This window comes from Pteropus medius, unplaced genomic scaffold (assembly GCF_902729225.1).
Source record: "Pteropus medius unplaced genomic scaffold, Ma_sr-lr_union100, whole genome shotgun sequence".
NCBI lineage: Eukaryota > Metazoa > Chordata > Mammalia > Chiroptera > Pteropodidae > Pteropus > Pteropus medius.
The window spans coordinates 26729418-26743860 of NW_024354875.1; the positions used below are offsets into that span (position 1 = coordinate 26729418).

The 14443-nt window shown below is 35.2% G+C and overlaps 1 protein-coding gene across 3 annotated transcripts in view; it reads right to left on the bottom strand.

Annotated features, from left to right (window-relative positions):
* Positions 1-14443, bottom strand: part of GRB14 (growth factor receptor bound protein 14) — a 112321-nt gene that overhangs the window by 22665 nt on the left and 75213 nt on the right. For all 3 annotated transcript variants that reach the window (XM_039855291.1, XM_039855292.1, XM_039855293.1), the window contains 2 exons: positions 2460-2581; positions 543-617 (listed from right to left, as the gene is read on the bottom strand). In XM_039855291.1, the coding sequence (XP_039711225.1) occupies positions 543-617; positions 2460-2581 (197 nt within the window). The remainder of the gene's footprint in view (positions 1-542; positions 618-2459; positions 2582-14443) is intronic.

Consider the following 14443-nt stretch of genomic DNA (forward strand, 5'->3'; position numbering starts at 1 on the left):
TCTTAATTCAGCTAAGATATTTTACAATTCTACTCAAGTATTGCTATCATAGCTATTACAAATGTTAGTATATGAAATAGATATATTCTATATCTTTTTCTCCTTTCATTTAATTGCTAAATATTTTATCACAAGACTGAAAGCATTTATTATAAAAGTTAATACTAAATATATGTTAGTAAAATGTCTACAATTTACTGGGAATTTTGATTTTTCAAAAGACTAACTTTAAACCCATCACAGAGCAAAACTCTGTGAGTTTCCTTTCTTGATACACATTTTTTAAACGTTTAAAATCTTTTGACAATTGGCCAAAACTGGGAATAATCATATTGCTAGAGGGCCTTATTAATTTAGGGAATTCTTTATCCAGATTTTGCTCTTTTCTTTTCTTTCCTATTCTTTTCTGTTTGGTTTTACCTCCAGCAAAACTTAATCATTCAAGGCATAACATTTCAAAATCTGGGCATTTATAAGTATCAACCTTAAAGTTTCCCTTTATTATGTTATTACTTACATACTTTAATGAAAATATATTTTACCTGCAAAATCTGTGTAGGGGATATTTCACCATTGGTTTCAGTTGCAAAAGACACCATGTGCTCTGGAAAAAAATACTGACAAAAAGATAGAGGTTACATTATCCCAAAATTCATGCTAGGAAAGATTCAATTATGACCATTACAGTAATCTGAAACGAAAGTTCTTTAAATCGGTCTGTTGAAAATCTATCCAAAATGTTTTTTAAAAATGCCAGTCCCTGGACTCTACCTTTAGGTATTTTAATGAAACGCTAGGAGTAGGGCTCAAAGAGTAGCATGCTAATGATGCTAATGCAGAGAGATCCATGTAAGTAACAAAACAATGCCCTCAGGTTGCCAGTATGCTTGCTCCCATATCTCTTCCCAAAGTCCTGCAACCACTTTAGCAGGTACTAAAAGACTCACAATTTTATAAAGTCAAGAGTATACTCAAGGTCACAGCCCACAGTGTATAGGAGCCAGGACTTAAACTAGGACCAGGGAGCTAAAACTCTAGTCCATTCCACCTACTGTTTTTCCAAAGTTGTTTAGCTATACAATTCATGGGCAGCAAAAAGGAATTGTCTGAAAAAGGAATTCCTAGGCTTCGTTCCCGAAGTATCTGATTCAGTAGGTCCAGGTAGGTCCTGGAGCTATGTTTGTAACAAGCACTCTCCTCCTCCCTCAGGTAATTTTTATGATCAGACAAGTTTGGGAAAATATATTCTACTATATTTCCTCTAGGACAGGGTTTTTCAACAGTAATTCTATTAACATTTGGTCTAATAATACTGTATTGTGGGGGGCTGTCCTCTGCATTGTAGGATGTTTAGCAGTATTCCTGGCCTTCCTCACTAACAGCTCTCCCTAATCCAGTTATGACAATCAAAAATGTCACCAGACATTGTCAAATCGACCCCCATTTGAGAACCACTTCTCAAGGACTATAATATGAATGTACAGCCTTGTTTAAAAAAAAAAAAAAAAAAAAAAAACACGCAAACCCAAAATCAAGCACCAAATATGTGTCTTTATGACTTTTAAATTCTTGCTTTTAATAAAGATTCACAACAAGAAAACAGTTCTCCTTCAAATTCTAATTCTATTTAATTTTTATTAGGACTCTTATTTTCTTTGTCAAAGATCATCAATTACATTTCTACTAATAGGTTCAAATAAAAGAGAATATAAGAAGTCTTTAAGGATTTGAAAATATCCTATTATGGTGAGTATCATATATTTTTCATAAAGGATCATTTCAATCCAATTATCTAAAACAGTATAAAAATATGCTACAGCTACAAAGACAAAAACAATTTAAAATAATGAGCCCAGAGGCTATTCTGACTTCTCCAGATCTCTAGTCTTCATTAGAAGGTGACATACATTTATTTTCTTTTAAGGAGAACTACAATGAAAGTAGTAATTACTAGATAATGCACTGGTCTTTATCTCATTTCTACTTAGCTCAGTAATTATTGCACTGAAAACAAAATAATTTGGAACAGCAAGATTCATGTCAATCTTTAATTTCTGGATAAATGAAAATATACCCAACAATCATCAATCTGTTTTTACTTTAGAAATTTTCTTATTTAAATATCTTAAATCTTTGAAAAGTGTTAGTCTATAATATTTTGGAACCTGCTTGAGGATATCTAATAATTAATTCACCAAATCAAATGTATAGTTTTTTTTTTATTAAAAAAAAAAAGCAGCAGTAGTTTCCCAAAACTGTGTATCTGAATTTCTGTGATGATGTCAACTAATCACTGTTAGAGTAAGAAGAAATGAGACTATAATTGTACAGAACCAGAATTTTTACCTACAATTTATAAAATAAGGAATTGTATTTTATTTATAGTAACTCTTCTTCACATAAAATGAATTTAACTATTTCATTTATTTTCCATAACTATTAATGGGGATTTCACTTACCATTGGGTTTTTAAAGAATTCATATTTGGCATAATTTTTTCTAAAGTATAGCTTATTTTCTTCTTCCATTCCCCAATTAGATAGCACTTCAACCACCAGTTCATGGTCTTCTATTATTCTTTCTGTAAAGAATGCTCCAGTGAGTATGTACATGGATGGATGGATGGATGGATGGATGGATGGATGGATGGATGAAAAGACAGACAGACAGGTAGGTAGACAAATATATATATGGACATATATATCTCCATACAACTATATCAAATATATTATGTATGTATGTATCTTTAATAAACATAGCAAATTTCAACTCAATTCTGAAATAGCCAGATTGATAAAATTTTCATTTATTTTAAATTAGTAATGTTGATTTTTATATAAAAGCAGACTAACCTAAAGAGAAAAATAATATCAAATATCACAATGTACTTTTTGCTAATTCTCAATCTCTCAATCTTTTATTGCTATGTAAATTATTAAGTTTGATAACAAATCTGCATCGAGAATATTGAAGCTTTTCTTTTTCTTCAGTTCATCCTGTTGCCAAAATTAAAATCTGTGCCAAAATTAAAAGGTTGAACAATTCAGCCCATGAAGAGATAAGAAATTTTGGCAGGTTCAACATGCACTTAAGACACATAATCTGGATAGTTGAGTAAAATTAAAATAAATGCTTTAAAAGGAAAATGTTAATGCAAGTACATACACTTTATTAAGAAACGTAATTTCTTGTGGAACTTTATACTTTATACTTTCAAAACTAATGTTTAGGCAAATAATGTTTTATATTAACACCAAAAGTAATTAGGTAGAGTGGAAAGGCATTTAGGAGGAAAAGCACTTATATGAAATAATCAATGACATCTTTAAAGAGGTGAACATAACAAGTAAAATACCTATTTAATAAGAAATTGTGACATTCATAGCAGTACTATTCATAATAGCCGCAAACTGGAAACTACCAAAATGTTTATCAACTTAAGAATGAATAAGTTAATTGTGTAAAAGCACATGGTGGAATATATACTACAACAACATGCAAATGTATGAATAAATTTCTCAAACATAGTATTAAATGAAAAAAGTTGTACATAAAGACTACACGCTACATGTCCACTTATAAAAGGTTCAACGCAAGTACAATAAACCTGTGGTATTAGAAATCACAATAATGGGGATAGTGCGTGAGTGAGCGGAGACAAAAAGGGAACCACTGGGTGTGAAAAATATTCTGTTGATCTGGGTGTTGGATACTCAGGTATGTGCAACATATGAGAATTCATCAAGTTGTCCACATATGGTTTATTCACTTTTCTAAGGTATGTCACACTGCAACAAAAAGTTAAAGAAAAGTAACTGTGAAATTACTAACACAAAACAGCCAAATAAGGAATTTAGAAATCTTCTGCTTTTTTTTAGGTGCTTCTAGAACCTTTTTGAAAAGTCTCTGTCTCTCAGAAATTCAACACTCAGTAGTGATCTGTGACCTATAACACATGAACACTTGAAAGTAATTCATACTTAAATAGAAGCTTATTCATCTGAAAGGAAGTTCTCCTAAGAGTGCTCAGTGAACATGGATGAGTTTGAGCTAAGTGGGTATCAACACTCAGGTTCTGTTCCTAACTCCAACAGCTCTTTCTCTGTTTCATCAACTAGGTCCTATAGCTCCTTCTTCCTCCTAAGATGCAGTCCTTGGCTCAATTCTTTTCCTTCTTTTCCTCTAAATTAATTCATGTTCTCCTCTTCAGTCATCGTGTCTTTCAAGTTCCTTGAAGTAAAATCTCTGGCAACAGTTGCTTTCACTTATATGCCAGTCCTAACTGCTAGACTTTCCACCACCTCAAATACAGTTTTACTAAAACCAAAGTCATATGGAAGTTCCTCAAAATATTAAACAACACCAGCAACTCTACTTCTGGATACATAACCAAACAAAGTAAATGCAGGGCCTGGAACATATATTTTTACACCAGTATTCATAGCTGCATCATTCATAACAGTCAAAAGGTGGAAACATCCTACTGTCCATCAACAAATGAGTGGATAAACAAAATGTAGTACAGACATACAATGGAATATTTACCTTAAAAAAGAATAAAACTGAAAGTCCTAGCCAGAGCAATCAAGCAAGAGAAAAATAAAAGACATCCAAATTGGGAACGAAGAAGTCAAACTCACTTTTTGCAGACAATATAATTCTTTATATAGAAAAACCTAAAAACTCTATTAAAAAATAAAAAGACTATTAGAAACAATGAACAAATACAGTAAAGTTGCAGGATACAAAATCAATGTACAAAAATCCATTGCATTCCTATATACTAACAATGAAGCTTCAAAAAAGAAATGAAAAAAAAAGCAACAATTCCTTTTGCAACTGCAATAAAAAGAATAAAATACCTAGGAATATAAACTTAACAAAGGATGTGAAGGATCTATGCACTGAAAACTACAAGACATTATTTAAAAAAATTGAAGGAGACACAAAGAAATGGGAAGATATTCTGTGTTAGTGGATTGGAAGAATCAACATAGTTAAAATGGTCATGTTACCCAAAGCAATATACAGATTTAATGCACTCCCCATCAAAACCTAATGTCACGTTCTAAAGTAACAGAGAAAAAATCATCAGTTGTAGAGAACTACAAAATACCCTGAATAGCTAAAGCAATGCTGAGAAAAAAAGAACAAAGCTAGAGGTATTACACTCCCTGACTTCAAATTATATTACAAAGTAACAATAATAAAAACAGCATGGTATTGGCAGAAAAACAGACACACAGACCAATGGAAGAGAATTGTTCTCAATTCTCTCAAATAAATAAACCCATATATATATGAGCAAATAATTTTTGACAAAGAAGCCAAAAACATACAATGGAGAAAAGAAAGCCTCTTCAATAAGTGGTACTAGGAAAATTGGAAAGCCAATGCAAAAGAATAAAACTAGACTGTTATCTGTCACTGTACACCATAATTAACTCTAAATAGATGAAAGATCTAAATATAAGACCTGAAACAATAAACTGCATAGAAGAAAGTATAAGTACTAAACTTATGAACCTTGATCTTAGATAGAATTTTATGAATTTGACCTCAAAGGCAAGAGAAGTAAAAGCAAAAATAAATGAATGGAACTATATCAAACCAAAAGCTTCTGCATAGCAAAAGAAACTGTCAACAAAACAAAAAGGCAACCAACTGAATGGGAGCAGATATTTACAAACAACACCTCCAATAAGGGGATAATACCCAAAATATATAAAGAACTCATACAACTCAACACACACACACAAAAACAATCCAATTAAAAATGGGCAGAGGACTTGAACAGACACTTCTCCCAAGAAGACTACAAATGAGCAACAGACATATGAAAAGGTGCTCAACTTCACTACCTATTAGGAAAATCAAAATCACAATGAGATAGAATCTCACACCTGTTCGAATGGCTATTATCAAAAAGACAAGTAGTAACAAGTGTTGGAGAGGTTGTGGGTAAAAAGGAACCCTCATATACTGCTGGTGGAAATGCAAATTTGTATAGCCACTATGGAAAACAGTATGGAGGTACCTCAAAAAATTAATAATAGAACTACCCTATGACTCAGTAATCCCTCTTTTAGGTATCTACCCCATAAATTTGAAAACATTTATTCACAAGGATATATGTACCCTTATGTTCACAGCAGCATTATTCACGGTGGCCAACACTTTCAAACTGTTCTTTGAAAGATGACTGGAGAAAGAAGATGTAATACATATATACAATGGAATACTACATAGCCATAAGAATAGATGAAATATTGCCATTTGCAACAACATGGATGGATCCTGAGAATATCATGCTAAGTGAAATAAGTCACATAGAAAAAGTAAAGACCCATGTGATTTCACTCATATGTGGGATATAAAACTGAAAGCACCAAACAAACAAAAACTCATAGACACAGACAACAGTTTAGTGGTTACCAGAGGGAAAAGGGGAAAGGAATATGGTAGAAAAGGGTAGGGGAAATCAAACATATCATGACAAAAGATTTGACTTTGAGTTGCGAACACACAATGCAATTAACAGATGATGTTTTATAGAATTGTACATTCGTAATCTATATAATTTTATAAACCAATGTCACCCCAATATATTTAAATAAGTCAGTCAGTCAGTCAGTAAGTAAATAAATAAATCAAAGGAATAAAATTCTGACACAGGCTATAACATGGATGAACCTTAAAGACATTATGCTATATGAAATAAGGTAGACACAAAAGAACAGGTATTGTATAATTCCATTTACATGAGGTACCTAGAATAGACAAATTCATAGAAACAAAAAGAATGGTGGTCACCAGGGAGAAAGAAATGAGGAGTTATTGTTTAACTGGCTGAGAGTTTCAGTATGAGAGGATAGAAATGTTGCAAAGACAGATGTTGGTGGTTGCACAACAATACCAATATTCATAATTCCAGCGAACTTTACTCTTACAAATGAATAAAATGATAATATTATGTTATCTACATTTTACCAAAAAAAGGTCATCTTCCGTTTTCTTCTCAAACTACCTTTTCCTAAATTCTCCTATCTCCATTATATCTTTCTCCATATTCACTCCGATATCCTCCACTCTTGTGATCCCCAAATATCAAGAATTCTTCCTCTGTCTCTCATACAACCAACATCCTCTACCATTCCCAATATCACCATTCCAATTTAGACCTTCACCTTTTCTTAACTAATCTCCAGACCTCTACTTTGCTGTTCTCCAAACCTCTACTTTGTTGTTCTTCCAATCTAACCTAGACACTGATTATCACAGCAAACCTCATAAAACATTTGTATCAATGAGACCCCTGCTCAAAAAGCCTGTCTATTTCCTAATTTTATGAGATAAATCCTTGTAGTCTGGCAGTTATAACACATTCATTCATCTACCTATTAGATAAATATTTATTGAAGGCCTACCATGTGTCAGACATTCACCTTGGGGTTTGGAATTTTGTAGTGTATAAGACAAAAATCACTGCCTCATGGAGCTTCATTCTAATGGGAAGACATGAACAATAAATAAAATGTAAGTCTTAAAAGGTGACTATAAATACTACAGAGAAAAATAGAGCAGGGAAAGAGAGAGTAGGGCACAAAGGAGAAAAGTCTATTTTCATCAGCTTGCCAGGGAAGGCCTCATTGAGAACACAATATTTGAAAAAGACCCAGAGAAGAAGAGGGCATGAGCCAAGAAGACATCTAGAGAAAGAACAAGAATAAAGCTCTTGAGACAAGAGCAAGGCTGGTAGGAAGTACAGCAATGAGGTTAATGTGGCTGAAGCTGAGTGAGCAAAGAGGAGAGTACCTCTTTGCTCAATGAGTACCTCAATGAGGTTAGAGAAGTAACGGTGATGCACTGGGCAGACTGGGTGAAGCTGGCAGTTCATAGTAAGGATGTGACTTTTCTCCTGAGTTAGATAAGAAGTCATTCTGAGCAGAGCAATATCATGAATTGACTTATATTTTCAGTGGATCACACTGGCTGCTGAGTGGAGAACTCATTTAAAAGGCTTAAGACTGGAAGCAGGAAGACCATTTAATAGAATATCATAATTAACAAGGCGGGAGATGATGTGGCTTGGAATAGAGTAGTAGCAGTCCACATGAAAGAAGTAGGCAGACTATGGATATATTCTGAAGGTAGAGCAAACAGGATTTGCTTACAAACTAGATATGGAATGAAAGAGAGAAGGCAGTTAAGGAAGACAACAAGGTTCTTTGCCTACATTCTTGGAAGAATTGTGCTATTATTAATGAGTTTGGAAGGCTGTAAGAGAAATAGGTTGGGAGATGGGAGGGAATCCAACAGTCACTGAGATATTGAGTGGGAAGCTGAATCCCTAACAATCTTTCTATCTCTACTTTTGTCTACTTCACACACACAAACCCAGCTGGTATTTTCAAACTTATAAAACGTAGGTTCACGTTATTAAACATACTGTGTGCTGAGCACTATATCTATATTCTTTGCGACTACGGTGGGATAAAATAACAAGGTATTAAGCAAGGCATTTGCTTGTTTTACCAACCTGTGTTTCTTTGTACCCATTACCTCTCTCTAACACTAAGAAAACAGCATATGCCCTGCCCTCAGGATACACTATGCAGAGAGGATATTAATGTCACAGATGCATTTTCTTTACCTTTGAACTTCAGTAGACTTTATTGATCTTTGACAAATAGAACTGCTTGAGGAGAATCATGCTTAGCCAATGGCCACTGCCTCATACAGGGATCCACCCTCTGTCCTCTGGGAAAGAAGCCGGGGTTAAGGGGTGAAGAACAGAGTGGAGTAGAGACTGAGAGAGAACTAGATAGTAAGCAGAGAGTAATGGACCCAAGTGACCCTGTGACTTGCCCTCTTCTAGAACTAGAACACTTGCAGGGTGAGGTGTTGATGGTGATAAAATGCAAGATGTGATAAAATGCCAGATAAGATTAATGGTGGTGTGTGGCTCAAACCAGATTGTAGCCTTAGGAGACCTCTAGCCGTAAGTAGAAGCCCCGTGTCCAGCATGTTGGAGAAGCAAGAGCTGAGCTCAAGGTTGAGGCAGATGAGTCCACAGCATCCCAGTATGGGGAAAGAGCACTACAGTAGTACCAAGTCCCCAAGAACAGGCATGGAAGGGCCAAGAGAAGATCATGAACTTAAGCGGCTTATGGTCAACAAGCTTGAGAGAAGCAAGAGTTTCCAGAACATGAAAAGTTGGACAAAAGTTAGACAAACACACCCCCCACCCCTAGGACTTAAATGCCCCACGAGAATGTTGGAGGAGTGAAAGTAGGTCTGATCTTTAAATTGAAATTATCTTAAACTTGTATGTAACTCATTTATAGAAAATGAATTTATCATTTACCCCAAGAAGACTGAGAACAATCCATAAAGCAGACAACTAATCGAAGATTAAACCATCTGCCATTAAGAAGGCAGGAGACTGAGAATCAAAAATTAATTCAAGTTATAGAAATAAAGGAAATTACATCTCCGAAAGTCTCAATCTGAGACCTTTTCCATTACCGTACTTAAATCTTACAATATCTGCAGTAGTCCAAATAGAAGCTCCAAAGACATCGGGCCCCTCTCTGGAACCTGTAAATGTTACCTTATATAGGAAAGCTTTTGTAGATGTCATCACCTTGAAAATATTGAGATGAGAAAATTGTCCAGAATTATCCAGGTGGGCCCTAAATTCAAACATAAGTATCTTTATGAGAGAGAGACAAAAAGAGATTTGACACAGACAGAAAAGAAAAGGGCAATGTGACCACAGAGGCAGAGACTCAAGTGATACGGCCACAAGCCAAGGAATGATGGCAGCCACCAAAAGCAAGAAGCAGCAAAGAATGGATTCCTCCTAAATCCCCGCTAAAAAGTGTGACCCTGCTAACTCCCTGATTTCAGCCTAGTGAAACCAATTCTGGACTTCACCTCCAGCACTGCTAAAGATTACATTTCTGTTGTTTTAAGCCACCAGATTGGTAGTAATTTGTCGCAGCGGCCTTAAGAAACTAACACAATACTCAAATGAGCAAGTTTTATCTCCATTTTACAGAAAATGAAACTGAAGAGCCAACATTCAGGACATGAATGGCAGTCATGTGTCTGGCCTCAAGTCGATGTTCTTTCCTCTGCAGAGCATTGCCTCTGCCCCCTGGCCCTCTGCTGAGTCTATTTATATCCTATCCATTCTTTCTGTATCAGCTAAAATCTCTCTCATTTTCTGCAGTTCTCATGTTTCAATTGCCTCAAATTTCTTTATTTTGAAATGTGTTCAATAAATACTTGCTAATTAAGTGAAAATAAACAGTTTTAGTGGAAGGGGGAAGAAAATAATGGGAAAGATTTCCAATTATGTCAATCTTAACCCTACATGAAAGTAACACAAATCATATGAATTTGGACACATCAAAAAAGAAAGTAAAACTTAAAGGGTAAAAAAACACCAAGCTCCTATGTACGGATATGACAAATGTGCAACAAAAGAAGAACTAGCATAATATCTGTGATCACCAAATAAGCAGCAGTAAAATTAGGGTTTTTGTTGACTACATGCAAGTAAAACTAGAAATGAAAACTAAAGATATGTTATGTACAGAAAATTTCATAGAAATATAATACCAAATGTTTAAATAATGTAAGTTCTAACCTTACGAAAATGTACTGGTAATCTTAAGAAAAACTTATTTAAATAAAACTAGCAAAAACTGGAGTATGTGAAAAGTACAAGACATATTTTCCATTCCTTCAAAGACTTCTGGTCCTATTTATTGAAAATTCAGATAACATATAAGAAAGCAGATAAAGTTCAGAGAATCAAATGCAGCCACAGGTTCTTACTTCATATACTCATCTGGTAATAGAGATAAAACTCTCTTATTAGAGAATCTGGCATCTTAAAATTATATTATGTTAAAATAGTCTTTTAAAATGTATGCATCCCCACTCCAATTTGGATGTACTGTGACATATAATCCCCCAACTAAGTCTCATTACGTTCAAAGGATTAATGTTACAATAATCCAAATAACCCAAAGAAGCATAACTGATGATCAGTTAATCACATCTTACAGAAAATTAGTGGTTTTTTAAAAGGCAGATATCTAACTAAATGCAGACCTTAATAGGGGAAAAGTTCAATATGAGGATGCAAAATGCCTAAATGGATTACTTTGAGAGAAAAAGAAAAATGCTTAAAAGAAAAGGGAGAAGTTACTAAAGACCACCTTTGTTTTGCCTAGGCATAGGATATCATCACTAAGACCTAAGAAAGGGAAAAACAAAACAAAATACTAGTCTACATGGCTTATAGTACTTTCTCTTGATTCTTCTTTAACCCTATTCTAAAACCAAGCAGATTTTTAACCAATTAAGTAATCTTACTAAGCAATTTCTATTTTTTAAAAAGCAAAAAGAAACAAATCAATTCTATAACCAGGGGCTCTTTGCTGCAACATTTGAAAACAGTGATATTAGAAACTATCACCCAGAATGAACTCAGATACTTTCTCAGTTACCATTTGAGAAATGACCCCAGGTAATCTTCACATAGATTCATCATGATTATCTTAAAGACCTTATTTTTAAAACTTCTTAAATCTATCTAAAATAATACATTAAAATATATTGTCAAAACTTGAAAGATATATCTATTTTTTAAAACTTTTTTCATTTAAGAAAAAAAGTATATTTTAGGCATTGGAAAGTGGATTACAATGATCAATATCCCTCCTTTGTAGGTAGAAAAATAAGAAAGAAACCCTCTAAAATCACTTCAACATAGCAACTAAAAAGGAGGAAAAAAGAAAGCCTCCAAAAGAGTTTTTAAAATCTTTTTTTAAAACAAAAACAAAAGGTTCATATAGCTTTAAATTTAATTTTTGTTTCTGACAGATCGGTGAAGTCTTAGAGTTACAGAATGAAATATTACCGAATTATGATAACTACATATAATTCCATTTTCTATTAAATTTTCAGAAACTTTTTCTTTAAAGAAAAAAATGAAAAGAGAGAAGAAAGAAGTTTCTTCTGAAACTGTTGATTTAACCTCAAAGTCTTTTAAAAAACCTCAATCCTCCCAGTATGGAAAGTGTTCACCTGTGACCTTCTGCCCGGATTCCTTCACCGAATCTACTAAAAGTACGGCATGGGGCTCAAATAGAAACCTGAGTCCCTACTCTTCTCATCACTTGATAAGAGAAGAAACAAGAGTGGCTTTTACCTCTAATTCACCCAGAAAACAATTTTTTGTATACCTTTGTTATAGGAAACTCCAGGAGACAAATGATCCTTGTACTTTCTGTCCTAGATAGAAACTACATACATTTTGTCAATCTTATTTTCAGATAAAAATGAACAGCCTCTGATCAAACAAAACAAAAACTGGAGAAGCAAAAAATAAAACAGGGCTCAATTTCTAAAAGGTTTCTTAACCTAAGAAAACTATTTAATACTAGCAAGATCCCCCAGAAAATTGCCACCGCCAAATTCAGCTCGATAAGAGGAAAACCTTGACACTCCAGCTTAATGGGTATAAAGACCTTGTGGATCATTCTTCGAATTGAAATAGTCCTCATATTAACTCAGATTCCACAATCACAACCTATATTCATAGAAAGCCTTATTTTTCCTCAAGAGTTTGCATATATATTATCTCAACCCGAAGAGCTTAGAAACAGCTTCCATAAATTGGAAGTTACCTAATGCATCTGTTAAGGACTCAGTAAATTTCCACCTGGGCTTGGCATGTGATTTCTTTGGTTTCTCTTGCAAATCTCTTTCTTCTATGTACGTTGTAATCCATCCTAATTGATATTGTAAATAATCCTGCTTGCATAGCCTTATACCAATTTCTTGTCCAAATGTGTTTGATTCCCACACCCACCTATAGCATGTACTTGTGGGAGCATTATTCCCCAGGACACAATTCAGCACTCACTCCTAGTGCTTCTTGCACCACTCTGCTACTTTTGGGATTTGCAATTTCCTAATGAATGCATGAGAACGGGTGGTGCCAGTAAATATCCTGATTGTCCTAAGGAACAGTTTCTAAGCAGCAGAAGTCTGTGCCCAGGGCCTAGGTATATAGCAGGGACAGATGTATCTCCCCACCTGCTCTCAGATGGAAAGGACAACTCTGTTTCATAAGGCCGAGTATGGGATGCCTCCAACTGCTTTTCTCTGTCACTAGGTTAGCTGTCACACAGCTGAGGGTTTTCATCTTACTTTGTTTATACAGGTATTTACAGGAAACAACTAGTGGTTATATGTTATGGACACTTTTAACTAAAATTCCAAGTAAGCCTTAGAAGATGCATAATAGGGACCAGGTAAAGATGGTCAAGAAAGGACTTCCTGAGGATCTTAACGGCATGGGCAAGCAAAGCAAGGTGTAGAAATCATAGTGTATGTGGGCAACTACAGATGGTTCTCTAATATATAAACTAGAGGAGGGAGGGATGAGACACAAGTCTGGAGAGAGGAGGGGTGGTCAGTTCACAGGCGCTACAAGTCCTGAAAAGGACACTGGACCCTCACGTAAAAGGAGAATCAGGCCTGCATGCAGATGAATAACTCTGGTATAACCAGAGGCAAGAGGAAGAGTTGTAAGACTAAAGGAATACCCAAGGAGAGAGATGGTAAGACTTGAACTTAGGCTGTAAGGATAAGTACTGAGAAAGAAAAACCAGCTGGACCAGGAGGCAGATTTAGTGTGCTCCAACCTTAGTGTGCTACTAGGGCACCATGTCTCCTCACAGATCAGGTCAGGGCTACAGAAGTCTCCGTAGAGAAGGTAGCACAGTGCCACATGTCCTGAAGGCTTCACAGGTATTTCTCCTAGTGATGAGGCTGGTGGGTTCCAAACAGCACAGAAAGAACAACTACATATCAGCTCCAGGTAAGAGAAAAAACACTTGAGCTTATTTTGTAAAAAAGGAAAAAAGTGAAGGAGCAGCTTCAAAGCAGGTGGCTGTGAAGCGTTCCCTCGCCGCCGCTCTGCTTTTTTCTTGAAGAGATCCCGTGGATAGAGCTGCACACATAAAAACGGTATCATTAAAAGCCTCCAGTCATTCATTCTGCTTATTAAAGCCACTCCACAATGATATCAACAATGGAAATCTCAGCTGTCCCTAGCAATGACACTAAAATACAATTAGTTCCTCTTCCCGAGGAGTCTAGAGGAATGCGCTTGAGGTGTCGCGTTAATTGCCACCGCTTCATACCATGGCTTCAATTAGGAATCAAAATGGGAGCAGGACAAACATGGATCCCATTTAGTTGCAGAGGACTTAAAACTGAAGTTCCCCACCCCCCACGTTCCTCTTAACAATGATTATGAAAGCAGAGGACTCTCATCTGGGGAACTACACTGACATCCAGTGGCTATGAAGTAAAACACAGCAGTAACAAAACCTAGCTTATTATATCATGAGAG